The 26,484-nt window shown below is 49.0% G+C and overlaps 1 protein-coding gene and 4 pseudogenes across 1 annotated transcript; 2 read left to right on the forward strand and 3 right to left on the reverse strand.

The window, feature by feature from the left end:
- Nucleotides 1–645: 645 nt before the first annotated feature.
- On the reverse strand, nucleotides 646–4,821 carry LOC141731563 (feather keratin Cos1-2-like; annotated as a pseudogene).
- Nucleotides 4,822–7,708: 2,887 nt separating this feature from the next.
- Nucleotides 7,709–8,471, reverse strand: LOC106630000 (feather keratin Cos1-2-like; annotated as a pseudogene).
- A 2,222-nt stretch (nucleotides 8,472–10,693) lies between these two features.
- On the forward strand, nucleotides 10,694–11,459 carry LOC106630001 (feather keratin Cos1-2-like; annotated as a pseudogene).
- Nucleotides 11,460–15,490: 4,031 nt separating this feature from the next.
- Nucleotides 15,491–16,262, forward strand: LOC102072685 (feather keratin Cos1-2-like; annotated as a pseudogene).
- Nucleotides 16,263–22,540: 6,278 nt separating this feature from the next.
- Nucleotides 22,541–22,840, reverse strand: LOC102073556 (feather keratin Cos2-3-like). Its single transcript, XM_005496187.3, has one exon. The coding sequence runs from the start codon at nucleotides 22,838–22,840 to the stop codon at nucleotides 22,541–22,543; it is 300 nt and encodes a 99-aa protein (XP_005496244.1).
- Nucleotides 22,841–26,484: the final 3,644 nt, after the last annotated feature.

Here is a 26,484-nt window from a genome sequence, read left to right on the forward strand (position 1 = left end):
CTCTTTTGTGTGGCTGATAGAATGCTAATCATGAAACCCCTCAGCCCTGCCTGTCGGGACAGAAGCTGGTATGAATATTAAATGTGAGGACAGTTGGAAGAGAAGAGGTTGTGAGCTTTCCCCAGGCCTCCCTGGTTTCCATTCCCTGCTATCTTCACCCCGAGAGTCATTTCAGTGGAGTAGCCAGGGATGTGTTTGACAGCTACCACGTAAAGGGCAAAAAGTCAAATCCACTGTAGGGAGTTCCACCCTCTACTTCTCTACGTTTTCTCCTGAGCTCCCTGGAAGAACATGCCACAGATGAAAAGAGAATCAGAGGCCAAGGCTTGGATGCAAAACAACTTTATTGAGACTAAAGAAGAAAAGGAGGAGGCTCACGGAAGGCATCTGGAGCAGCCACTACGGTGCAGTGGGGGTGTCCATCTGCCTGGCCTCCAGAGATAGGGAGGAAGAGAAGTAAAGAGGTCCCACTAGGCTGACACTGCATGGTGGTGACAGGAAAGGAATGCAAAAGAAAGGGAAGAGAAGCGTAGAAGGCAAAAGTAAGCTAACAGCATAGATTTAACGTTCCAAAACTTCCATCTTCATTCTGGCACCATGTTCTGAGGTCTTGGAGGTTGTTCCTTAAGGATGTCACCATCAGCTTTAGCAGGGACGACAACAGCTGTTGCCATAGCAGTTGGTGATGCAGGAGAGGTCAAAGCCCCCAGAGCTGATGGGCACTCCCTCACAGCTCAGGATGCTGCCAACAGCAGCAGAGGTGGAGGATCCCACGGCGGTGTTCTGTGGGGAGGAGCTGAGGATGGGCCCAGGCAGGGTCACCAGCACAGCAGGCGGCTGAATAACAACATGGGAGCTCTGGCACTGCCTGACACAGCACTCAGTGCAGCTGCTGCCCAGCGGGCAGGGCCCACAGGGCTGGCAGCAAGGGTCACAGGGCTTGCAGCAGGACATGGCTCGGTCTGACAGGTGTACCTAAGATGGAACGAAGGGAGAAGCACAAAGTGAGGACTCTTGAGAAACAGCACTGCTCCCAAACAGCCTGGAAGCATGATAACTCCTGGCCCACACTGCAGTGCCCAGCTCAAAGCCCAGGAGCCACCTGAGCCAAGTCCCAGCCTCTCTCTGTCTGCACAAGACCTTCTCTCCCCTGCCCTCTCCCAGCACAAGTAGCTCCCAGCCCTGGGCTCTTGTAGCCCCTCTCAGCTGAGACCTCCAGCCAGGCAAGAGCTGCTCTTGAAGCAGCAGAAGGAGGAGAAGAGGCTTTGCACTCACCTGATTCCTGAAGAGGAGGAGGAGGTGAGAGAAGTGGATGCGAGATCAGAGATTTGGGCTGCCTTTTATAGCAGTCCTGCCCTGCCTCAGGCCCACAGGCACCTTAGTGGAAGTCATAATTTTCTGACCAGCTCATTTCGAATGCGCACCATCATAGTTAATGGTAGGGTCTGTATCCTGATTTCCTGCATTTCTGCCTTTTCATTTCCTGGCTTCTGCTGTGTGCGTTCCTATCTGAAGTCTTCTTTTGGGCTGGGATGAGGGGCACAAGAATTTCCGGGCTATAAACACGTCAGAGTGGGCAGAATGCTTGGATCATGGTCTGATGGCATTCCATGCAGGCACGTGTTGCATTTTGATTCCTCCCTCCTATGTCAGCATAATTGGTCGACAATCCATGCCTGTTTCTCCGCCTCATTCCTGCCCTTTTCTTGTGCTGTATTTTGTTTCTTTCCTGTCACCACAGCAAGGACATTTCTTCCAGAAAAGTGCTGCCCTACCTCCCCTAGGGCCCCTTCTCCAGCTGTATGCTGGTCTTTCTCACCACATGTTCTTACCAACAATCCTTGGGTGTTATTACCAGCTGTGCTGGGTTGACCTTGGCTGGACAGCCAGTCCCCTGCAGCCACTCTATGATTCTCCATTCTGAGGTGAACAGGGTTGGGAAAATAAGAAGGAAAACGACTAGAATATTAAGATTTGAATGTTTGCTAAAACATACTTAAAAGATTGTGCATGCAGTATTAAACTGGAAGAAAACCCCACTTCTTATGCTCTACTTGAAATCAGAAAGTTCAATCCGGCCACTTCCCAGGAAGCAGGGCGTGAGCACATGTAGTAGTGTTATTTGAAGGTAAACATTGCAAATTACAAATGCCCACCCTTGTGACTCCTTTCCTTAGCTGTTGTGTCTGAGCTCATGTCATATGGCACAGAATATCCTTTTTACTCAGTTTGGGTCAAGTTTGAGTTTTGTCCACTCCCCTCATGATCTTGCCACTCCCCAGCTCCTGATGGGGAAGGGAATGTTGGAGAGACTGTGCTCGTGCTGTGTGAGCGGTGATCAGCAGAAGCCAAAGGACTGGAGTGTTACCAGCACCTCTGTAACACCCAGTGCACAGCACAGCCCTGCCAGGGCTGCTGTGGGGAACATGAACTCCATCTCTGCCAGACCCAACACACCCACAAGCCTTGGCTGGCCCCAGGGGTGTCCAGCCCTCTGTGTTTGAGACATACACATCAGCCCTTATCCCCTAGACTTGTCCACTGGGATGAGACACAGTCTCATCCTGCCCAGGCCAATGCTACCACTCAGACTGGTGAAGTGGGTGCCAAGACCTTGCAACAAATGCATGGATGGAATTGAAGGGATCAGGATACAGATACTGCCTTGCTCTGAGATGTAGCATAGATGTTCTGGGTGGTACAGGGACAGTCAAAGAGCTGTGAACTCTCTTTAGTGTTCAAGCACCAGGATGTCCATATCTCCCAAAAATGGTGTTCCCAGCAACAATGTCCAGCAAAGCAGCAATGTGTCATTCAGAACCAAAATGCCAAAACCACAGCTTCTCTTCCATGGGGGAGGTCAGGAAAATTCCCTCTTTGCTGCAGGACCACTCATATAATTTTTCTATAGTTTATGGAAAGCTACATTCATCCCTGTCTTAAGCCTGGACCACTGTGTGGCTGTTAGAAATTTTATTCATCCAATTGTTTTTCACACCGTAATGGATCTTCACTCTTGTGTTGAACTGGCAAAGTTTGGCAGTGAGGAAAAAGGCTGCAGGAATGGGCTTTGGGACAACATTCCAGCAGGTCCCACCATGTCTGACAGTCAGCTCCGACTGTGTCCAAAAAATCCCCATAAATGATACCTTCTGCTGTTTTATCCTCCGTTTGAAGAAGCAGAATCTGTGCAGAAACCACACTGATGTTTAGAAAGGCATGGAGGCCCTCTCACAGACATATTTGAGCGCTGGTCAAAGAGGAGCCTTGCCAGGAAGGACTGAGACTACAGGGGGGGATGTTCCCACTTGTGCATCTCTGCCCAAGCATTGCTTCAACCTCCTCCAGGGAGTGAGGTATGGAAATAAATTTACTCTTTGCCTTTCCACCATGGCTTTTGGGTGTTCATTCCGCACAATTCTGTCAACTCAAGGGAACCTAAATAACATTTAATTTCATTTTCAAATCCACAGCAAACCAACCAAGTGGCTCAAAGTCCTGAGCAACCATGCCTGAACATTTCCAGGAATCCAGGAATGAGAAATCTACACATTCTCCAGGCAACTTGTTCCAATGCCTCATCACCCTCACTGTCCACAGATGTCTTTGTCAGCTTGATGGGAAAGGGCACAAGGAAAATCCATAAGAGCGAGTCCCACTCTGTGCTTTTCCACTGTACTTCTGGGGAGTCTGGAAGAGTTGTCACAAAATGAAGGAGAAATCAGAGGCCGAGGTTTGAATGCAAAAAAACTTTATTGAGACTAAAGAAGAAAAGCAGGTACGTAGGGGACAGCACCAGGAGCAACTGCAAATATGCAGTGGGGGTGTGCAGAGGCCTGGCTGGCAGATAGAGAGAGGAAGGGATGGGGGAAGACAGTTCCACTACGCTGGCGTTGGGTAGTGGTGAAAGGAAGGGAAAGGAAAAGAAGGGAGGAGAGAGGACAAGATGGAATTAATAGCAAAAAAATCTAAAATCAAAGTTCCAAAATTCTGTCTTCATTCCAGCGCCATATTCTGAAGCTTGGAGGTTGTTGGCCAAGGACGTTGGCAGCAGCACCTTTAGCAGGGACGACAGCATCTGCTGCCACCACAGCAGTTGGTGATGCAGGAGATGTCAAAGCTCCCAGAGCTGATGGGCACTCCCTCACAGCTCAGGATGCTGCCAACTGCAGCAGAGGTGGAGGATCCCACGGCGGTGTTCTGTGGGGAGGAGCTGAGGATGGGCCCAGGCAGGGTCACCAGCACAGCAGGCGGCTGAATAACAACGTGGGAGCTCTGGCACTGCCTGACACAGCACTCAGTGCAGCTGCTGGCCAGCGGGCAGGGCCCACAGGGCTGGCAGCAAGGGTCACAGGGCTTGCAGCAGGACATGGCTCAAGGTCACAGGTGCACCTAGAATGGAAGACAGGGAGAGGGACAAAGTGAAGACATATGAGAAGCAGCGCTGCACCCAAACACCCTGCAGCCAAGGCACCTCCTGGCCCCCATTGCAGTGCCCAGCTCAAAGCCCAGCAGCCTCCTGAGCCAAGTCCCAGCCTCTCTCTGTCTGCACAAGACCTTCTCTCCCCTGCCCTCTCCCAGCACAAGCAGCTCCCAGCCCTGCACTCAGACAGCCCCTCTCAGCTGAGACCTCCAGCCAGGACAGATCTCATCTTCAAGGAGGAGATGTAGAGAACATGCTTCCCACTCACCTGATTCCTGAAGAGGAGGTGAGAGTAGTGGATGAGAGAGCAGAGACTTGGGCTGCCTTTTATAGCAGTCCTGCTTTGCCTCAGGCCCAGAGGCTCCTTAGTGGAAGTCATAATTTTCTGACTAGCTCATGTCAAATGTGAACCATCCCAGCTAATGGTAGGGGCTGTGGTCTGATTTCCTGCATTGCTGCCCTTTTTATTTCCTGTCTAATTCCATCTGAATTCCTATCTGAAGACTTTTGTAAGTGCTGGGATGAGAGTCCCAAATATTTCCAGGATACAGACATGCCAGCTCAGGAAGAAGGTTCAGATGGTGGCATTCCATGTGATCTGTTGATGTGAACCTGTGCCAAAAACTCTGTGTAGATTTTTTACTAGAATTGTCAGAAATGTACACTGCTCTCATTCCTGCATGCTCAGGACTGACATGTGAGGGTACATTCAGCATCCTTCTCTGTTTGTCTCCCTGACTCTGACAGTCATTGCTGCACTGACCACATTGATGCACAAACATTGCTCACAGGAAAATTCAGCTGGTCTCATTTGCCTCATCCTCTTACTGTGCAGTCTCTGTTGGTCACCTGTGAACATCAGCAGTGTGTCTGTGACCTGGTCTTTCCTCGGTATACCTGAGTCCTCTCCCACCAGAGTTCCTCCCTACATGTCTTCAGCAGAGTTCTGAGTTGATGGTATTTTTATGGCCTTTTATGAATATATAGAGTTTTTCTTGGCTCCATGCAGCCATGCATGAGCACATGAGTCAGTCTGTGTGTGTGTGCATGTGCATTTGTATGTGTGTAAACCTCATCACGAGGGCACATGAAGATTCCCTCAGTCAGCCCTGCCCTTGGTGTGTCCTTCAGCATCACAGAGTAGCCAGGTATCTTTGCCAGAAGAAGCCAATCTACAACTGAATGGTGCTTGCAGGGAAGTACCTGACATAGAACTGAAACACAGCCTCTGTCTCCTTCCTCCTCCATTTCCTGCTATATGTTCAAAGAATGTCTTCCCACCTCTGCAGATTTTCATTCCTTAATTGAAAATTAAGGGATAAAAGGGACAATATCCAGCACTGGGATGCCTGGCAAGCTGCCAGAAGCACATTGTTAGCTTAAAAAAATTTTCATATATACTTTTTCACTAAATTCGTTACATACATAATCATGAGGGTTATACATATTCAAACATTCTTTTGTGTTCTTTTACATGTTCTGGGAACTCTTTAGCTTTGTTCGACCCTTGATCTGTCATGCAATAGTGTAGATTTGATTTTTGGGAGTCATGTATGTAATTTCCTCACAATGTATATGCCATTTTCTCACAATGTGTATGCCATTTCCTCACAACAACAAACAGAGAATTATTGATCACCATACAGTCAATGGCAGGAGTCTTTTTCGCATCCCTTCTTTTTAGTGTTATCTATATGGTTCCTTCTATGTTATCTAATCATACAGACAGTTTTAGCTATTTCCATAAACTTATCTGAATTTTCTCACTATTGTCAGCTAGTTACAAAGATAAAAACGTTCTGCAAGAGTTAATATTACATAGTCTCTATTTTAATATTTTGTGAAAACTAAAACTATAATATATTTATCACACTAATATAATATAAATTACACATGGCCAGAACATTGGCCACAAAAGCTTACAAATTATGCTATATCCAAAACCAGTTAAAAGTGATAACAATTTTTTCTACATCAAAATTGTTGTGATTAATAATAATCTGCAAAAGCTAATACGTAACAGCAAAAGCCAACAACTCTCCAGTTATTTATAAAATACCTAATTCTCCAAGGCTACGTTGTTCCATTAATTTGGTAAGAGGAATATGCTGTTCTGTTCTGCTGTTCTTATCAGACTTAAAAATTTGGCCTCGATTTCAGGGCCTCATGGCCTCAGGGAGTAGCGGGGAACTCCAGTGTTAGCTGGCATCACCGCACAGGGAAACCACCCACTGTCTGTCCTCTTGAAGGGTTTTCATTAAAAGCAAGCTTCCTGGTACAGTGGTTTGGCCTTTGGCAGATGCAGCCTTTCATCTGCAGAAGCTGCAACTCCCTGCTCTGACTCCTGCCAAGTTCAGCTGTTTGCTATCAGTGTTCCCAGGCAACCTGCACCTTCCCTTTCCCCAGAGGCTCACATTCCTGGAAAGGCAGGAATGTACCACATCTGAACCCAGTCTCTAAGCCAATTCCTTCACTCCTTTTAACCTTGAGAATTTTAGAATCCTGATATTTCCCTCGCCTTAACAAAGGCAAGGTGCCATCCCAAGTGTGCTCAACTTGATTGGCAGATGCTGATCCCAAATTCTGCATCACCTCAGCCCTACATGTCTGGACAGCAGCTGGGTCCTGCCAGGTGCTGAAGGACTCTATGAGGTACCTGTGTCATCTGCCTTTGACCACATGTGCTGCTCATGGGCCCTGGACTGGGTAATGCAGGGGAGGAGAAGGAAGAGATGAGGCTGTGGGCTGGTCCCAGACATGGCTGTTTCCCTTCCCCATTCCTGTCACCCTTTGGAGCCATGTTTTCTGTGTTTGTCATTGGCTGTGGAGTAGCCAGGGATGTTCTTCATCAAGTCCAATGGGAAAGGAAGAAAGGAAAAGCCACTACAGGGAGTCCCCCGCGCTCCCCATCCACGTTTACCCTGTGCAGACTATAATATTTTCTATAAGAAAAAAATGAAGATATGGAGGCCAAGGCTTGGATGCAAAACAACTTTATTGAGCGTAAAGTGGAAAAGGAGGTGGCTCACAGAGGCCAAGAGGAGCAGCCACTAAGATGCAGTGGAGCTCATGCAGGGTGTGCACCTGCCTGCCCTGCAGAGGGAGGGAGGGCAACATGTCCACACTTGTCTGGCCTGGGGAGACACAGACAGTGAATAAAAGAGAGGGGAGAGTAGAAGAAGGAAAGAAAAGCCTGCAGCACTAAATACAATCTCCCAAAGCCCCGTCTGTGCCCAGAATGAGGTTCAGAGGTCTTTGGAGGTGCCGAGGATGTTGCCAGCAGATTTAGCAGGGACGGCACCTGCTGCCACCATAGCAGTTGGTGATGCAGGAGATGTCAAAGCCCCCAGAGCTGATGGGCACTCCGCCACAGCTGAGGATGTTGCCAACAGCAGCAGAGGTGGAGGATCCCACGGCGGTGTTCTGGGGGAAGGAGCTGAGGATGGGCCCGGGCAGGGTCACCAGCACAGGGGAGGGTTCAATGACAACGTGGGAGCTCTGGCACTGCCTGACACAGCACTCAGTGCAGCTGCTGCCCAGCGGGCAGGGCCCACAGGGCTGGCAGCAAGGGTCACAGGGCCTGCAGCAAGACATGGCTCGGGCTCACAGGTGCACCTAGAATGGAAGACAGGGAGAGGGACAAAGTGAGGACACGTGAGAAGCAGCACTGCACCCAAACAGCCTGGAAGCATGAGAACTCCTGGCCCACACTGCAGTGCCCAGCTCAAAGCCCAGGAGCCACCTGAGCCAAGTCTCAACCTCTCTCTGTCTGCACAAGACCTTCTCTCCCCTGCCCTCTCCCAGCACAAGCAGCTCCCAGCCCTGGGCTCTTGTAGCCCCTCTCATCTGAGACCTCCAGCCAGGCAAGAGGTGCTCTTGAAGCAGCAGAAGAAGGAGAAGAGGTTTCCCACTCACCTGATTCCTGAAGAGGAGGAGGTGAGAGAAGTGGATGCGAGAGCAGAGACTTGGGCTGCCTTTTATAGCAGTCCTGCTTTGCCTCAGGCCCAGAGGCTCCTTTGTGGAAGTCATAATTTTCTGACCAGGTCATGTCAAATATACACCATCCCAGTTAATGGTAGGGCTGTGTCCTGGTTTCCTGCACTGCATCCTTTTCATTTCCTGGCACATGCCATATTCTTTCCCCCTTGAGGGCTTTTCCAAGTGCTGGGAGGACAAGCCCAAGGATTTCCGGGAGGTAAACACATCCACACCTGCCAAATGCTCAGATCAAGGGCTGCTGGCATTCCATGCATTCAGCTCATGTGAACCTGTGTCATTCTTGTGGGTTTGTTTGTGTCAAAATTGCCAGGAAATGGGCACCACTTTTGTGCTTCTTGCCCAAGGACTTCCATGTGCGGGGACATGTTGTGTTAGCAGAGACCCCAGATGCTGACTTCTTCCTGTCCTCATAGGAGTGCACATAATTTTGAGTTGTTCCAGGCAGACCACTGAACTGAAGTCCGTGAATGGATCTTCTTATGGTGGAGTGTTTCTGGTGACTGGGATGGGACACAGGTTCCTCCTCTCCAGACCTATGCTGGATGCTCTTGTACAGCTCATCTCCCTGGTGAGGAGGCGGTTGCATCTCACAGCAAATGAGTGTTGAACTGAATGGACTGGGACCTGGGTTGTGCTCTGCTGTGAGATGTAGGACAGACTCTCTTGTGTGGTACTGGGGAATTCAAACATCTTTGAGTCAAACTCCTTTCATGCTTAAGGACCAGGACCTCCACACCCCCCCCCAAAATTGCATGTCTAGCAACTGTGCATGGAAGAGTAGGAAAGTGTGACTTTTTTTAGGCTAGCTGCCAAAATCCTGCTGCTTTTCATGATCAGTTCTGTTGAAGTCAATCTTTGGCAAAAAATAACTTGTGTTCTGACTGCAACCCCTCATTTTCTATCTTGCTGTGATACTTAAACATGAAGGAAATAGAAGAGAACCAGGGCTGAGGCATCTTGCAGGCAGCACATTCCCAACTCTTATCACACAGAGCACCTCTGGGACAGGAAAGGTTATTCACATGGGCTGGCAAGGTGGCACGGACGAGCCACCACCAGTTCCTGCAATGGTCCTCGAAAGAGAGCACCAGTCAGAACAACCCTTGCTCTCTCACTGCAATTGCAATCCCATCCTGGGACAGTTCCATAGCAGAAGCTCTTTCCTCCACCATTTCCTCTTCTCTGAGGAAATAATCCCAGCTCCTCACAGCAAGAGGATCTTTTTCCCATCTCTGGCTGCATGGGAAAATTAGGATGCCAGGGGAGAACTGAGGCCCCTTCCTGCAGAGCTCCGCCTTGCACCAAAGTGTGCAATGTCCTCCTGCCTGGATGCCAACACAGGAGAATTCTACTTTGCGTCTATCCCTCTCTCCCACCTCTCCTGAAGCGTGGAGCTCATAGGGAACACCCCTTAGTGCTCAAACCTCAGAAATCTGGGATCACGAAGACAGTGGAGACTTCTGAAAAGCCTGTCTGGGAAACACAGAGTGGACTGGCCGGAAGAGACGGTCAGTGAGGGATAGATGGTTGGGAAAAGGGAAAAATAGAGTTGCGTTGGGGAACATTTGTTTAAGACACTGACTATGAAAAAATAAAACAGGATATTGAGAAACAGAAGAAAAGAAAAAAATGCAATCCCTTCTCCCCCAAAACAGCCCTTGAATTAAGTTCACAGTGTCCTTGACCATGGCAGGGGGGGTTTGGACGATGATCTTTAAGGTCCCTTCTCGGCCTTAACATTCTGTGGTTCTTTGATTCCATTATTCAGTTCATCCACACCACTTTCTTAAAGAAAGATTCAACTTCCATCCTTCATTAATGAATCTTTTGTTTCCTCCAGCCCTCCACTGCACTGTGGGCTGTGGAACGGAATAGTTTTGGTCAGAGCACAACTGTTCTTTTCTGCCTCCTCACATTTTTCTCTGTTCCAGGATGAGCTCTTCCTACAGGCTGCAGTCCTTCAAGGTAGGTATGGATGCCAATACAGAAGAACTCTACTTTGCCACTATGGCTTTGCCATATTTTTGTATGAACAAACCCATAGAAATTACACAGCTTTACATTACACGTGCCTGCATGGGATGCCAACAGCCCAGCACTTGGGCACTCTGCCTGTTTTTATGATCCCAGAAATTTTTGGGCCTCTCATCTCAGCACTTACAAAAGAATTCATATAGGAAAGCACGTGGCACGGGCCAGGAAATGAAAATGAGGCATTATAGGAAACCAGGACACATCCGCCACCATTAGATGGGATGGTGCATATTTGACATGACCTGGTCAGAAAATTATGACTTCCACAAAGGAGCCTCTGAGCCTGAGGCAGGGCAGGACTGCTATAAAAGGCAGCCCAAGTCTCTGCTCTCACATCCACTTCTCTCACCTCCTCCTCCTCTTCAGGAATCAGGTGAGTGCAAAGCCACTTCTCCTCCTCCTCCTGTTGCTGCTTCACGAGCAGCTCTTGCCTGGCTGGAGGTCTCAGCTGAGAAGGGGCTACAAGAGCCCAGGGCTGGGAGCTGCTTGTGCTGGGAGAGGGCTAGGGGAGAGAAGGTCTTGTGCAGACAGAGAGAGGCTGAAACTTGGCTCAGGTGGCTGCTGGGTTTTGAGCTGGGCACTGCAATGGGGTTCAGGAGTTATCATGCTTCCAGGCTGTTTGGGTGCAGTGCTGCTGTCCTCACTTTGTCGCTCTCCCTGTCTTCTATTCTAGGTGCACCTGTGACCCTGAGCCATGTCCTGCTGCAAGCCCTGTGACCCTTGCTGCCAGCCCTGCGGCCCCTGCCCCCTGGGCAGCAGCTGCACTGAGTGCTGTGTCAGGCAGTGCCAGGACTCCCATGTGGCCATCCAGCCGCCTGCTGTGCTGGTGACCCTGCCCGGGCCCATCCTCAGCTCCTTCCCCCAGAACACCGCCGTGGGATCCTCCACCTCTGCTGCTGTTGGCAACATCCTCAGCTGTGGCGGAGTGCCCATCAGCTCTGGGGGCTTTGACATCTCCTGCATCACCAACTGCTATGGTGGCAGCAGGTGCCGTCCCTGCTAAACCTGCTGGTGACATCCTTGGGCACAAACCTCCAAGACCTCAGAATCTAGTTCTGGGCTGAAGATAGAGCTTTGGGACATTGTATTTACATCTTCAAGCCATCATTCCCTTCTACTTTTCTTTCTCCTCTGTTTGCTGTCTGTGTCTCCCCAGACCAGTCTAGTGGGGACATGTTGCCCTGCAGGTTGGGCAGATGCACGCTCTGCAGAAGCTCCACTGCTCCTTAGTGGCTGCTCCTGGTGCTCTCTGTGAGCCACCCCCTTTTCTTCTTTCAACTCAATAAAGTTTTTTTGCATCCAAGCCTTTTCCTCCACGTTGTCTTTCTTTCCATGGCAACTCCTCCAGTTTGCTCAGGACAAAAAGTGGAGAAGCAGAGGGTGGGAGTTCCTGCAGTTGATTTTACTTTGTGCCCTTTTATCTTGGAGCTGAGGAAAACATACTTGGGTACTGCACAGTCAATGGCCATCAGGAACAGCGAGGCTCCAAAGGGTACCAGCAGTGGGTTGGTGTCTGAATTGATACATCCAAGTCACCAAACCACAGCTGAAATGCAAAGAGTAGATTTATTTCATTACCTCATTAACTCAAGCGTCCCAAGGCACTGCCAGGCTGCAGAGACACATAAGAGAGGCACAGTGGCACCATTAGGGTCAGTCCAATCCTGTGTCAGAAAGCTGACATTACTTTATTAGAGAGCTGGATGCATGGGGATGTCTCCTCTAAGATTGCCCACTAACCTAACAGACCAGGTTGTATTCCAAAAATTAATATACATTCATCCTTTTTTTGAATAATGTGCATATTTTAATTATGTCCATGGACTTGTTTGGATATGATTCCAGATCTTCTGATTAATCTTTTATTTTTGAGAGTATCCCAAATATGTGGTCAGGTCATAATGTACTTTTCTCATCATTCTTCACTCTGACACACAATCCTTGTTCTCATGTCGGGATGTAGGATTTTTCCTTTTGTTTCTATCTCTCATGGAATCTTCTCCCTTGCCAAGAAACCATAACAATAGATACTTAACAGAGACAAAAGAAATTGCCATGGGAAGGGTGCAGCTCTTATCTGGGGAGTTTCTCTTGGAGGGACAGAGATATTGCCAGATTTTGACTGGCTTAAAGGGAGCTGGGTGCAGCTCCTAACTCTCTTGCTGTCTCAGCATTCGGAGGAAAGCAGGCTATGGTTGCTGTGGGGAGAGTTCACCAGAACTGTGAGGCTCCATCTCCTGCTGACTTCTCCTACCATGACTGAAGCTCTGCTTGTGGTGGTGTGTGGTGGTTTGACCAGGAAGAAGTGGGAATTCTGGGATGCTGCGGTCAAACCAAAGTGTGCTCGGATTTTGATATTGGCACCTGGTGTGGCCAGTGGGGTTTGGACACACCTCCGAGAACACACAAGGGTTCAAAGCAGAGCTTCGGCCCTGGGAGGCTCTCTTGGGACTTCGAGGCAAAGAGGTCAGATCGCCCTCCCCTGTGCAGCCGCTGCTGCTGGGCGGGGGAGGGGCAGTCATGTGGTAGGCCTGGGGCTGGACAAAAATGGGGGGGACAGATGTCCCAAAGCAGAGACTGTGCCTTTTTGGAGTGAGACAAGGCATCCTTAAAAGACAACCCCAAAAGCAGCTCTGGTCCATGCACAGTGGTGAGAGCACTGGGCATGGAAGGAAGATGTCACCATGGCAAAAGGACTTTCCGGGCGGTGCCGAGTGACATGGAAGCACACAAGATTTCAGCGCGTTTCCAGGGGAAGCCTATGGTGCAAGAAGGATTCCTCTCCTCTTCATGGACTGAAGTTTGAGTATTGTAAAGGGTGGTGTCAGACTGGGCAGTTGGTGATTTGGGGGAATGTATCGGATTGGGAAATTTTGGTGGTGGGGAGGAGGAAAGTGTTTTTTGTAAGGTTTTCAATTTTTTCCCTTATAGTTTTTTCCTTCTTTTCTTGAAGTTTAGGTAATAAAGTTTTCTTTATTTCTAAGCTGGAGCCTGCTTTACTTATTCCTGGTCACATCTCACAGCAGACACCAGGGAGAGGGTATTCTCATGGGGGCACTGGCTCTGTGCCAGGCCCAAACCATGACAGGGTGGCCATTGCACTGGGACCTCCATCTCACTAGAGGGAGACCCTTTTCTCCATCTGCTCATGTGCCTCAGGCAAAACTTGATCCCAGGCCCTTACCCAGGCCCTTTCCCCCTCCATGATCCCGGGCTCTTTCCCTCTCCAGGAAAGCCTCTCCTGGATGTGTCTGGGAGCTGGACTGATGCTGATGCTGAGTTTCTGCTGCCTCTTGCTTGCTTCCCTGGGTGAGCTCATTCTGCTGTTCCAGCCGCCGTTCCAAGGTTCCTGCTGCAGCCCATTTCGCCATCCAGTCCATCCACCATTACCATGTGAGGGACCCGAGCTCGCGCCACAGCGCCCCTGTTGGCGTGGAGGAATCATCGCACCCACCCGGCCCGGCCAGGAGCCAGCAGCGCCCCTGCTGGCTGTGCCTGGAACTGCACCAAAGGGGGAAGTGCCTGCGGCTGAGAGAGGCCGGGCCTGGGTGTCTGGTTCTGTTTAGTGCTGTTGTTTTTGTTTGTTTGAGTTGCTATACATATATTTATTAGTAAAATACTGTTATTTCTTTTCCTATATCTTTGTCTGAAACCCCCTTAATTTCAAAGTTAACATAATTCAGAGGGAAGCAGGTCATTGACAAATGTTATACATTGCTTTTCTCTGCAGAGCCTGATTGTGGCAGACACTGATCCCAGCTTGTGGATCACCTTAAGCCCTGCATGTCTGGACAGCAGCTGGGCCCTGCCAGTACTGAAGGATTATACAGATGTCATAAGGGTGTCATGTCTTTGACCACATGTGCTGCTCGTGGACTGTCACTCGTGTGCTGGGGTCAGGACAGGAACAGGCGAGAGGCAGGATGGTAGAAAAGGCAAAGAAGGCTTTATTCAAAAGAACCACGTGGTTTTTATAGAGTGGTACAATAGATTCTATTCTATTGGCTAACTAACAGAAACATCTTTCTCACCCACTGTCCTTGAGAGGAACAGAAAAATAAAGTAGAAAAACAGCATCTGCAAATTGTTTATACTCAACAAGTTATCACATCTTTCCAGCTCCCTAAAACTTCTCACAAGCCTCTGTGAGAAACGCTTGCTGTTTCTCTCCCTCTGTCCCATGGCATCCACAATGGACTGGGTAATGGAGAGGAGGAAAAGGAAAGGAATGAGGTTGTGGGCTGTTATCCCCAAAGTGAAGATTGTTTCTTGCATTCACTGCTGCCACTCTTTGCATCCAGGATCTCCCTGATGGCCACTGGCTGCAGAGTAGCCGGGGATGTCTTCATCAGTTGCAAGGGAAAAGACACAAAGTAAAATCTGCTACAGGGAATCCCACTTAGAGCTTCTCCACCTTTTTTCCTGAACAGACTGGAAGTGTTGCCACAAAACAAATGATGAAAAAGAGTCCCAGTTAGGGATGCACAAATAATTTGGTGAGTCTAAGAAGAAAAGGAGGTGGCTTACAGAAGGAACCAGGAGCAGCCACTAAGATGCAGTGGAGCTCCAGTTGGGTGTGCATGTGCCTCTCAGGCTGAGGGAGAGAGGGCAACACATCCCCTCTAGACTGGCCTGGAGAGACACAGACAGCAGGTGGAAAGAAGGAGATGAGTGGAAGAAGAAAACAACATGCCAAACCTCTGTCATGTCCCCTCACGCTGGAGTTCTTGGGCATGCGACCAAGAAGAACAAGACCAAAGCCCCTTTCCTGACAATTTTGCCACAAAAAAACTATTCAGAAATTACACAAGAGAATATCACCTGCCCACAAAGGATGCTGCTGGCACCTGATCAGAGACTTCTGCCTGTGCTGACGTCTTTCTGCCCCGGAAATCCTTGGGTTTATCCTGTCGGCACTTACAGAAGTAGTCTTTCATATAGGAAAGCAAGCGAAATTACCAGGAAATGAAAAGGCAGCAGCACAGGAAACCAGGACACAGCCCCTACCATTAACTGGGATGGTGCATGTTTGACATGAGCTGGTCAGAAAATTATGACTTCCACAAAGGAGCCTCTAGGCCTGAGGCAAAGCAGGACTGCTATAAAAGGCAGCCCAAGTCTCTGCTCTTGCATCCACTTCTCTCACCTCCTCCTCCTCTTCAGGAATCAGGTGAGTGGGAAACCTCTTCTCTTCCTGCTGCTGCTGCTGCTTCAAGAGCAGCTCTTGCCTGGCTGGAGGTCTCAGATGAGAGGGGCTACAAGAGCCCAGGGCTGGGAGCTGCTTGTGCTGGGAGACGGCAGGGGAGAGAAGGTCTTGTGCAGACAGAGAGAGGCTGGGACTTGGCTCAGGTGGCTGATGGGCTCTTAGCTGGGCACTGCAATGGGGGCCAGGAGTTCTCATGCTTCTAGAGTGTTTGGGTGCAGTGCTGCTTCTCATGCGTCCTCACTTTGTGCTTCTCCCTGTCTTCCATCCTAGGTGCACCTGTGACCTTGAGCCATGTCCTGCTGCAAGCCCTGTGACCCTTGCTGCCAGCCCTGTGGGCCCTGCCCGCTGGCCAGCAGCTGCAATGAGTGCTGTGTCAGGCAGTGCCAGAGCTCCCACGTTGTCATTGAGCCGCCTGCTGTGCTGGTGACCCTGCCTGGGCCCATCCTCAGCTCCTCGCCACAGAACACCGCCGTGGGATCCTCCACCTCTGCTGCTGTTGGCAACATCCTCAGCTGTGGCGGAGTGCCCATCAGCTCTGGGGGCTTTGACATCTCCTGCATCACCAACTGCTATGGTGGCAGCAGATGCCGTCCCTGCTAAATCTGCTGGCAACGTCCTTCGGCAAGAATGTCCAAGACCTCAGAACCTTGTTCTGGGCAGAGATAAAGCTTCTGGACATTGTAGTTGGAATGTTCTGACCATCGCTTCCTTGTTCTACTCTCCTCTCCTTTTCTGTCCCTCACTCCCCAAGGCGTGGGACACTCCCAGTGTGGACCTGCCATCCTTCGTTCCTCTGCAGAGCAGTGCAAAGAACACCACATGGGAGCTCCATCTTAGTGGCTGCTCCTGGTGCTCTCTGAGAGCCATCTCCTTTTCTTCTTTAAACTTATTAAAATTGTCTTGCATTCAAGCCTTGGCCTCAGAGTCATCTGTTGTTCCTGGGCACCTCCTCCAATCTGCTCAGGAAAAAGATGCAGGACGCAATGTTTGGTGCTCGCTGCAGTGGATTTTATTTTGTGTCCTTTTCCCTTGGAGCTGATGAAGCACATCCCTGGCTACTTGGCAGCCAAAGGCCATCATGGAGACTTTGGTTTCAAAGGAGTGGGGATGGGAAGCAACAACACCTGGGACAGCCACAACTCATCTCTTCCTCTCCTTCCTTCATAGCCTGGCCTGGCATCTGTGGCCAGCACTCTGGGGAACAAGGAGATGAGATCCAAACCTCACACAGTCATCACTCAGCAGGGCCCAGCTGCTGCCCAGACATGCAGGGCTGAGGGGATTCACAAGGAAGGATTGGTAACACACTCAATCTGTGCAGTGGAGTCTTCATCAACGTGAAACCAACACCTCCAAAAGGATCTAATGTTTTGTTCCAGATGTCCATCTTCCCTGTCCAAGTGACTTGTGGCTTCACTACTAATGTCAACGTTTAGGAATGTTGTCAGCTGTACTTCAAAATTTATGGTTAATCCTTGGCCTTCAGCTCCAGGCAATGGTCCAAATATCATTCCTTGGGTTCCCATGTTCTCTTGGGTGCAGAAGATGAACTCCTGAAGCTTTGCTTGGCTCCAAATACCAGCTCAGGTTCACAGGTCTCTGTGATGCATGAAACCTTCCTCCCAAGCTCCTCCTGCCTGGATCTCCAGGCAGAGACAGTGGCTTTTTCCATCTGATGGGATACTGGCTCACCTTGCTCTGTCTCAAAACCAAGGCTTCACCTGCTCCTATGAGGCTTGCTGCCCAAGCACTGTTCTCAGTTGCCAGAACCAAACCATCTCCAGTTCCACTTTGCTTTGTGTGTGTGACCCCCCATGGGCAACCCCTCCACATGGCTCCATTACCAAAACCTTCTGCCCTCTCAAATAATCCTTATAGCCAAACTGGGGAGATACAAGCTGGAGAAGTGGAGTTTAAGGTGGCTGAAAATTCCACTAGATGTCCAGGCTCTCACCATAGCTAAATACTGCATCTCCCACACAGGCACCTTGATTCACTCAATTTGTATCACCAGCATATCTTGATTTTACCAGAAACAAAGGACAAAGGCTCAGACAAAAGAATACAGAAAGAAATGCCACTGTCTTGAGAGCTGATTACAATCCTCCAGTTTACCATCTCCCATGCCAGCAAAAACAAACAAGGCAACAAAACTAGAAAAGCTCCCTAATTAACTGCATGGGAAGGATTTGCCTTCCAGTTCTTAATGAGTGGTGAGAAACATTCCACACTTCATTAGGGGCAGGGCCATGTGATGCCTTTGGGGGATCAGAGGTTTTAAAACCATTGCAGGCAACCCAGGCATCAAGAGCTCTGAGTCTGATGCTACTGTACAAAAACTGTTCCTCTGGGAAATCTAGATGGACCCATCTGTGCCAAGGGGATCCATTTCTGTATAATATCTCCTCAGGACTGCAGTGAACAGCACAGATTCAATACCCCTATAACAGTCAAGGGGTGGATGAATAAAGAGGTAGGTAAAGGATGTTGTTGGTTTCTTATGAGATTTAAAGATTATTTGCATGACTTTGTCAAATATTTCCCATCCTTGCTCTGTACCCCTCATTCATCACAGACATTTCCCTAGCAATCAAAACCAAATCTCTGCCTGCAACACAAAGCCTGCAATCAGGTTTTCACACACAGGATGAGTTCTTTTCTACTCAGTCTTTTCCAGTTTGGGCCCCCACACCCTTACTTCATCCCAGAGCTCTGTAGTCACTCCAGAAACACTTTTGGCCATTATCCCTGGAGCCCACATCAAAGAGCAGCAAATGGTGTTGCTCCAAAGGCAGGGCAAGCTCAGCAGCCTTCTTCCTCAACAAGAAACCTCTCGAGACATCAGGTCAGGTTAGGAGACTGCTGCTTAAGATTCCTAAGAGAGGAAGTCTCCTAAAGATGCAACAGGTATTTTCTCCTTCAAGGAAGAAAAATTGTTTGAGCACAGGTCCCCCTGGCAAATTCCCAAATTTTGGGGAATTTTTGTCTTTTTGTCCTCACCAGTTTGCAGGTGACAGCACCTCCTCTGAAGCTGAAGTCCACAGGGGAGCAAAAGCCTTTTTTCTATTGTCAAAACTCATCTGGCTTAGTTGGCCCTGGTCCCCATCTGCCCTGCCTTTCTTGCTCTGTGCAACTGAAGCTCTTGGCTCCATGGGACAGGCACTGGAAGCAGATCCACTCAGAGCTTCCATGCACAAGCTGGGCAGGATTTCTTGGCATTTCTCCTAGTGCTCTTTGAAGTTTTTAATATGGAGAATGCAAGAGGCAGCCCAGCCTGCAGGGCTGGGCTGTGGGGATGGCCATCACATCCTGTTGTGATGAGTGCCAGAAATGTGCAAACTCATTTGAGCTCATCTGCAGAGCATTGCATGCAAATTTATCCATGCCATGCACCCAAAGGAATTTATCATCCACCTAAGAGCATCCATCAAGCAAAAATGTCCTTGTGTGACCACTGTGGGTTCAACAGGAACAACCCTGGCTGGGCTGGAGCACACCAAGTCACCTCATGGCCCAAAGATGGATTGGTGAGGATCCCCAGTCATGGCCTGAAGAGTGGAAGAAGCCAAACAACCTGGGGAATCTCTTCCAAGTTTGGTGAATGAAGGAAAAATACTGAAGCTCAGCAGTGCAATTCAGCTGCCTGGAAGAGAAAAAACAGTTGCAATCAGATGCTGGGAGGGAGAGAGTGAAAAGGACATTGTGTGTCCTTTTGGGATCCATTTGGTGTCTAGACAAGGATTGCAGGGCTGAGAGGAGCTTGGCCTTTTGTCAGTGTGGTTGAAAACACCACCCCAGGACTGCCCCAGGCCACTGGTCCTGGTGTGTAGAGGGCTCTTCCAGCAATTGGAGTGAGTGTTCTGCCCACAATTACATGCTCCTGCCCCATAAATTTTAGGAAATCTCATTTTAACCTCAAAACAAACATCCAGGAGGGAAATATCATAGTGTAAACAAGGAAGTGAAAGGCATCAGGAACTTGGAACACAGCCTGTATCATCTGGGATGCCTTACATTTCAGAAGAGCATGTCAAAATTTTTTCTGTCTGCTTGGGCACCCTCTTGAGCCTGGGGCAGCATAAAAACCAATGCAGGTCCCTGGTGTCTCATCCACTTCACTCTCATTTTTCTTCTTAAAAGCAAGGTGAGTCCGCAGGCCCTTTTCCTTCTGTTACTCCCAGAGGATGAAGCCATTACTCAGTGGACTGTTACTCTTTTTCCCATATCTTTGCCTGAAAGCCCCATAATTTCAAAGTTACAATAATTTGGAGGTAAGGGGCTCACATTTTTCATTCCAAGGGAGGTTCCCACCTTCCTTGGCAGACATCTTTCAAACCAGGATATTTTTTACTTCCCTTACCTCCATTCTGCAGCAGATGAGATGGAACCCCTGTTCTTTTCCATTTGTGTGAATGGATCCTGTGCTCTGGGCTCGACAGAATGTTCATGGGCTGTTATTTGCAGAGTACATGGGACCTAAAGACAAGGATTGTTTTTGCCATCCTACATAAATGGGCCATCTAAAAGAGCCCTGTGTGCCATCCCACTGCTGAGCATGACTGTGTGTTCTGATTGAGCTGCTGGCCTAGTTTGATTTTTTGGAATCCTTTCTACATTGTTTTTGCACTTAATCCAACTGCATCACAGTGCAAGGTTTATTTTTAGTTGTTACAGAGGGCTCTACCTCATAAATTATTTCAGTTTTTACAAATTGGCCGAGTTTAGGGTGAGGTGGTGTGGAGTTTGGCTTTACTGCATCAAACTTTTCTGACAATGAATAAAGGATGGGGAGATCATATAGAATGTAGTCTGCCTTCCACTCTACTTCATTAGCAAGGCTGGAAAACTCCTCATTCTCCAGCTCCACAATGAGACAGGCAGTTTGCAAATTTAATTTTCTTTCTATTTGGAAGAAGTCATACAGCTGGTTCTTCAAGTTTTCAGCCAATCTCTTTTTAGCATTCAATTCCTTTTCAGCTTTCTCTCCAAGGTGTTCGACTTCTAATTTGCAAAGCTTTAGTTAAGTAAAACAAAGACTAAATGCCTTGGATTTCATTGCTTGGCAACATACTTCTCTCACGAAAATGGCAGTGTGTTTCTCCTTTTCTATTACCATGCCCCACATTTTCTTGAGTGTACTGTGCCCCTGTAAATATTATGTTTTGTCTGTTTCTCAAAATTTCCCATCCTGCCAACTACACCAAATTGTCACTGGTGGAGAGGGAGCTTCGGACGGAGTTTTTTAGAGAAGTCCTGCTGAGTTGTGAGGTGCAGAGAGAACACCCTGGCTTTCTAAATTTCTCCTCAAAGAGGAGCCTGGGTCAGGCTGCATCCAATCTTAGCTCTAGCCTGGGAGTGGTTTAAGTCACTTTGTCCTGCAGGATTAATAAGGGAAAATTTTAGATACATATATATACTCGTGTATATATATATATACAAGTATATATATATATATATATAATATATATGCACATGTGTATATAAATATATACATATAATGGTTATGTATATGTAAAATAAATTATTATGACAAATTATTAGACAAAATATATTAATCAGAATTATTTGCTACACATTGTAAAACCTAAAACTATTAGTGCTGTGTAGAATAGGATAATGTACTATATCAAAGCAATGATATTACAGAAATAACATTAAAGCCAGCAAAAATAAAGAACTATTGAAATAGATAATAGTGCAGCTCAGCATACCAGTGCTCGTGGGCAGATCTCTTTTACTTGACATAAAGGAGCAGTCTTGAAGGGACACTTCCACTCCAAGGCAGGAAAGCTCATACATATATCCAAGCAGGAAAATGTTAGAATAACCTATTGCCCAAAGTTGGACTGGACATCTATAGTACAGAGGGATTGACTCTCAGTCATGTGTCTGTCATTGCAGCAATGTAAGGATGTTGATTGGGGTTTGGTGAGCCCTCAATCCACTACTGATAGATGAGCCTGGCAAATAAGGCATTCTCCAAGTTGCTTGACCACATTACAGGGCAGAATATCCTGCCATAGTGTCTCACTCTTCCATCACTCCAGGAAGACCCAGGGCTCTCATCAGTGCCTGCCACATGTGGAGGGATTTATTAATAGTTGGTTAGCTGAGAAAGGCCATGCTGACATATTGCCGCTGGTTAAGCTGAGAAATCAGCAGTCAGCAAGCTGAAAGGAGATGTCAGCAGTTAGCAATCAGTGGCCTTGCTGCAACATGAGGAGAGGGAGTAGAGATTAGCCCTGAATTTCTCCTAAGAATATGTAGAAAGTATCAAAAGTAGGACCATAGGAATGTAAAAGTAGGTGTAACTGCTGATATGTAACTAACCAATCCTGAGCTCAACTTTTGCAATATGCATGAAGTTAATTATGAACTGTATTTAACCCGCCGTGCTGATCAATAAAAATTGGGCCTGTGATGATCAACTGATGTCCTGGTCTCCTTCCTTCGACAGCCACATCCCCCCAGAGCAACACCTTTCTCTCTGGCAGCTGGAGACAACGTAGGGAGAGAGAAGGACCACACAGAGGCAGAGGCTGGGATGCAGCAAAACTTTAATGAGTTGGAAGAGGGAAAGGAAGCCCTCTGAGTGGGCACCATAGTGCAGGGAGCACCAGAGGGATGGAGGAGGCTCTGTCCCTTGTTCACAATGCAGTTCACACATTGGATGTGGCTTAGCCAGTGATCACAGAGAAGAAAAAGAGAGGAAGAAGAGCGGGAGAAACAGGCAATTCAGTCAAGGTTTCAGAGAGCCCAGACACCCCACCTCCAGTGCAGGTGGATGCTCAGTGCCTCTGAAAGCAATGGTCAGGATCTCCACACTCAGTCCATTTCCATCTTCTGGGTTCTGGGGGTTCTTCTGTGAGGCAGCAGCTTCAGCAGACCCTGTTGCAGCGGGGCCTGGCGATGCAGGAGATGTCAAAGCCCCCAGAATTGATGGGCACTCCCTCAGAGCTGAGGATGCTGCCAGCAGCAGCAGAGGAGGAGGATCCCACCACAGTGTTCTGAGGGAAGGAGCTCAGGATGGGGCCAGGAAAGGTCACCACCACAGGGGAGGGTTCAATGACGATGGTGGAGTCCTGGCACTGCCTGACACAGGGCTCATTGCAGCTGCTGCCCAGGGGAGTGGGGCCACAGGGCTGGAAACAGGGGTTGCAGGACTGGTAGCAGGACATGGCTCGGAGTCACACGTGCACCTGGGAGACAAGAAAGAGACAAGATGGGGATGGTTAAGAAGACACCTCTCTACCCACCACAAGGGAGCCAAGACACAGCCTGGCCTGTGCAGGGAGGAGAACAGGACTCTTTGCCTGCTCCCCACCACTGAGCAAGGACAGACAGGCCCACAAAAGCACTTTCTTAGTCAAGACAACAAGAGTTCCCCCAGCCCAGACACAGCCCTTCTCCACACCAAACCCTCTCTCCACCTCCCCATACCAAACAGGCAGCCTCAAGCCCAGCATAGGACAGAGCCTCCAACTCACTTGCTTCCAAAGGAGAAGAAGGGCAGTGGAGTGGATGGGAGAGTGAAAAGCTGGGACGCCTTTTATACTGGTCCTGCACTGCCCCAGGTCCAGAGGAAGTCTCTCTGGAAACAATAATTTTCTCAGAAGCTCATTTCAAGTGCAAAACACTCCAATTACTGATATGAGCTGTGTTTTGTTTTCCTGCATGGCCGCATTTCCATTGCCTTCCTTGGCCACGCACGTTTCTCCCTGAAGGCTCCATTTTAGAGCTGATCATGGAAGCCCATTGACCTGTGGGACAGAAGCTCATTTGTGCCACCAGAAGATGAGTCTGGAGTGCCAGAGGCACTGCCTGCAGTCTGGGGACATTGGCTTGGGGCATTCCCACGGGCAGGAAGGGCCCTGAAGCTCCAAGCCCTGGAATGTTTGTTCATATGCTGAAGGGTTACTGAACGTGCTGATGGGCCACATCCCTTCCTCCCACCCTCCAAAATCTCTGATTCATACTGGCCATTGCCTTTGCTGTCCCAGCTGTCCCCTCCCTAGTTCTTGTGCTTCCACTAATAGTGTGAGAAGCAGAAGAGGCCTTGATGTGGTGAAAACATCACTGAAAAAAGAGCCTCCACTTGAGCAGCTGTGGGCTTGTGTGGCAAAGGAGACTCAGAGAAACCTCTAGAGAAATCTCTTAGGTGGGCAAGGCTGGAGCATCCTGGGAGAGGAAACAATGAGGTTGTTTGTGTTTGTAGGGGGCTATCAGAGGAAGTCCATGGAGTGGATGAGGCACAACAAGTGCACCAAGGACTTCTGAGAGCAGCATTAAAAGGAAAAGAGATGAGAGCCGCAGTGCTGATGACCAGCCTGCAAAGGCAATGTCCAGTGTGAATCAGAGATTTTGGAGGGTGGGAGGAAGGGATGTGGCCCATCAGCACGTTCAGTAACCCTTCAGCATATGAGCAAACATTCCAGGGCTTGGAGCTTCAGGGCCCTTCCTGCCCGTGGGAATGCCCCAAGCCAATGTCCCCAGACTGCAGGCAGTGCCTCTGGCACTCCAGACTCATCTTCTGGTGGCACAAATGAGCTTCTGTCCCACAGGTCAATGGGCTTCCATGATCAGCTCTAAAATGGAGCCTTCAGGGAGAAACGTGCGTGGCCAAGGAAGGCAATGGAAATGCGGCCATGCAGGAAAACAAAACACAGCTCATATCAGTAATTGGAGTGTTTTGCACTTGAAATGAGCTTCTGAGAAAATTATTGTTTCCAGAGAGACTTCCTCTGGACCTGGGGCAGTGCAGGACCAGTATAAAAGGCGTCCCAGCTTTTCACTCTCCCATCCACTCCACTGCCCTTCTTCTCCTTTGGAAGCAAGTGAGTTGGAGGCTCTGTCCTATGCTGGGCTTGAGGCTGCCTGTTTGGTATGGGGAGGTGGAGAGAGGGTTTGGTGTGGAGAAGGGCTGTGTCTGGGCTGGGGGAACTCTTGTTGTCTTGACTAAGAAAGTGCTTTTGTGGGCCTGTCTGTCCTTGCTCAGTGGTGGGGAGCAGGCAATGATTCGTGTGGTCCTCTGAGACAGAGTAGAAACTCTCCAGAGTAGAAATCCATTTTGATTTAGGTGGAATGTACATTTTTGAGTCTGTGGTTAGAGAACATAGCTATGTAGCCTGACTGCAAAGCCTAGGCTCAGAGAAACTGCTTCAGTGAAGGACAGAGATAAGGAAGGGGAGACAGAGGGTGATAAAGAGAGACAGAGGGACTGCTGTGAGAGCAGGTCAAGCTGACCTAGGAATTCTTTCTGATAAAGAAGAACTAGCAGCAAATGTCATGCGAAATTCGTTAAAATGAATATGTATGAACCTATTGTGAAATTGTATGCATATGCATTTGAGAGAGGGATAAAAAGGGACCTGAAGTTCCCAGAGGTACACGTGTCTTTTGAGGAGAGCAATCTCCACATGCGTCCACTGTAATAAACATACCGGCTTTACAACTTCCACAAAGTTGTGGAGTTTTGGGTTATCTCTTCAAAACACCTCCCTGCACTGGCTGCATCTCCCAGGCCAGGCTGTGTCTTGGCTCCCTTGTGGCGGGTGGAGAGGTGGCTCCTTAACCATCCCCATCTTGTCTCTCTTCTCTCCCAGGTGCACTGAGACTCAGAGCCATGTCCAGCTGCCAGCCTTGCCCCCCTTGCTACCAGCCCTGCACCCCTTGCAACTGGCCCTGCAACCCCTGTTTTCAGCCTTGCAACCCCTGTTTCCAGCCCTGTGGCCCCACTCCCCTGGGCAGCAGCTGCAATGAGCCCTGTGTCAGGCAGTGCCAGAGCTCCACCATCGTCATTGAGCCCTCCCCTGTGGTGGTGACCCTGCCCGGCCCCATCCTCAGCTCCTTCCCTCAGAACACTGTGGTGGGATCCTCCTCCTCTGCTGCTGCTGGCAGCATCCTCAGATCTGAAGGAGTGCCCATCAGCTCCAGAGGATTTGACCTCTCCTGCATTGCCAGGCCCCGCTGGAACAGGGTCTGCTGAAGCTGCTCCACAGAAGGAACCCCCGGAACCCAGAAGATGGAAATGGACTGAGTGTGGTCATTTAGAGGCACTGAGCATCCATGGCATTTGGGAAGAGCTATGCCTGGGCTCTCAAACCATGGCCTTTGTCTAACTTGCCTGTTTCCCTCCTGTTCTTTTTTTGTCTCTGCTTTCATGTCCTCCTCTGGGCTGTGATCACTGGCTAAGCCCCATCCAAGGTGTGACTTCACCATGGCCAAGGGACTCATGGCCAAATCTCCTACATCCCTGCACTATGATGCCCACTCAGAGGGCCTGCTTTTCTTCTTAATTAAAGTTTTGCTGCATCCCAGCCTGTGCCTCTGTGTGGTCCTTGTCTCTCCCCAGCTGCCAGAGAGAAAGGTGGGCATGGATCTTCTGTTTCTCAGCAGCAGATTTAGTTTGAATATCAGGAAAAGAGTCTTTCCCCTAGAGGGTGATCAGATATTGAACAGGCTCCCCAGGGAATGGTCACAGTCCCAAGGCTGCCAGAGCTCAAGGAACATTTGGACAATGTTCTCAGGCACAGGGTGGGATGGCTGGGGTGGCTGTGCAGGGCCAGGATTTGGACTTGGTGATTCTTGTGAGTGCCTTCCAGCTCAGAGTACATCACCATGATATTTTCTGAAAAATCCCTTTGCCAGGATTTCTTCTCCTGGGAAGTTGAGAAGCCTCAGCTTCTCCATGTTTTGCTCCTCTGGAATGTGGTCTGGAGATTGTTTATCCAAACATGTGAATTGTTTTTAATTAATGGCCAATCACAGTCCAGCTGTGTCGGACTCTCTGAGTCAGTCACAGGTTTTTATTATTCATTCTTGT

Source organism: Zonotrichia albicollis, chromosome 23, assembly GCF_047830755.1.
Source record: "Zonotrichia albicollis isolate bZonAlb1 chromosome 23, bZonAlb1.hap1, whole genome shotgun sequence".
Taxonomy (NCBI): domain Eukaryota; kingdom Metazoa; phylum Chordata; class Aves; order Passeriformes; family Passerellidae; genus Zonotrichia; species Zonotrichia albicollis.

Coding starts and splice junctions, on each gene's coding strand:
- LOC102073556 (XM_005496187.3), bottom strand. CDS start 22,840: ATGTCCTGCTACCAGTCCTGCAACCCCTGTTTCCAGCCCTGTGGCCCC.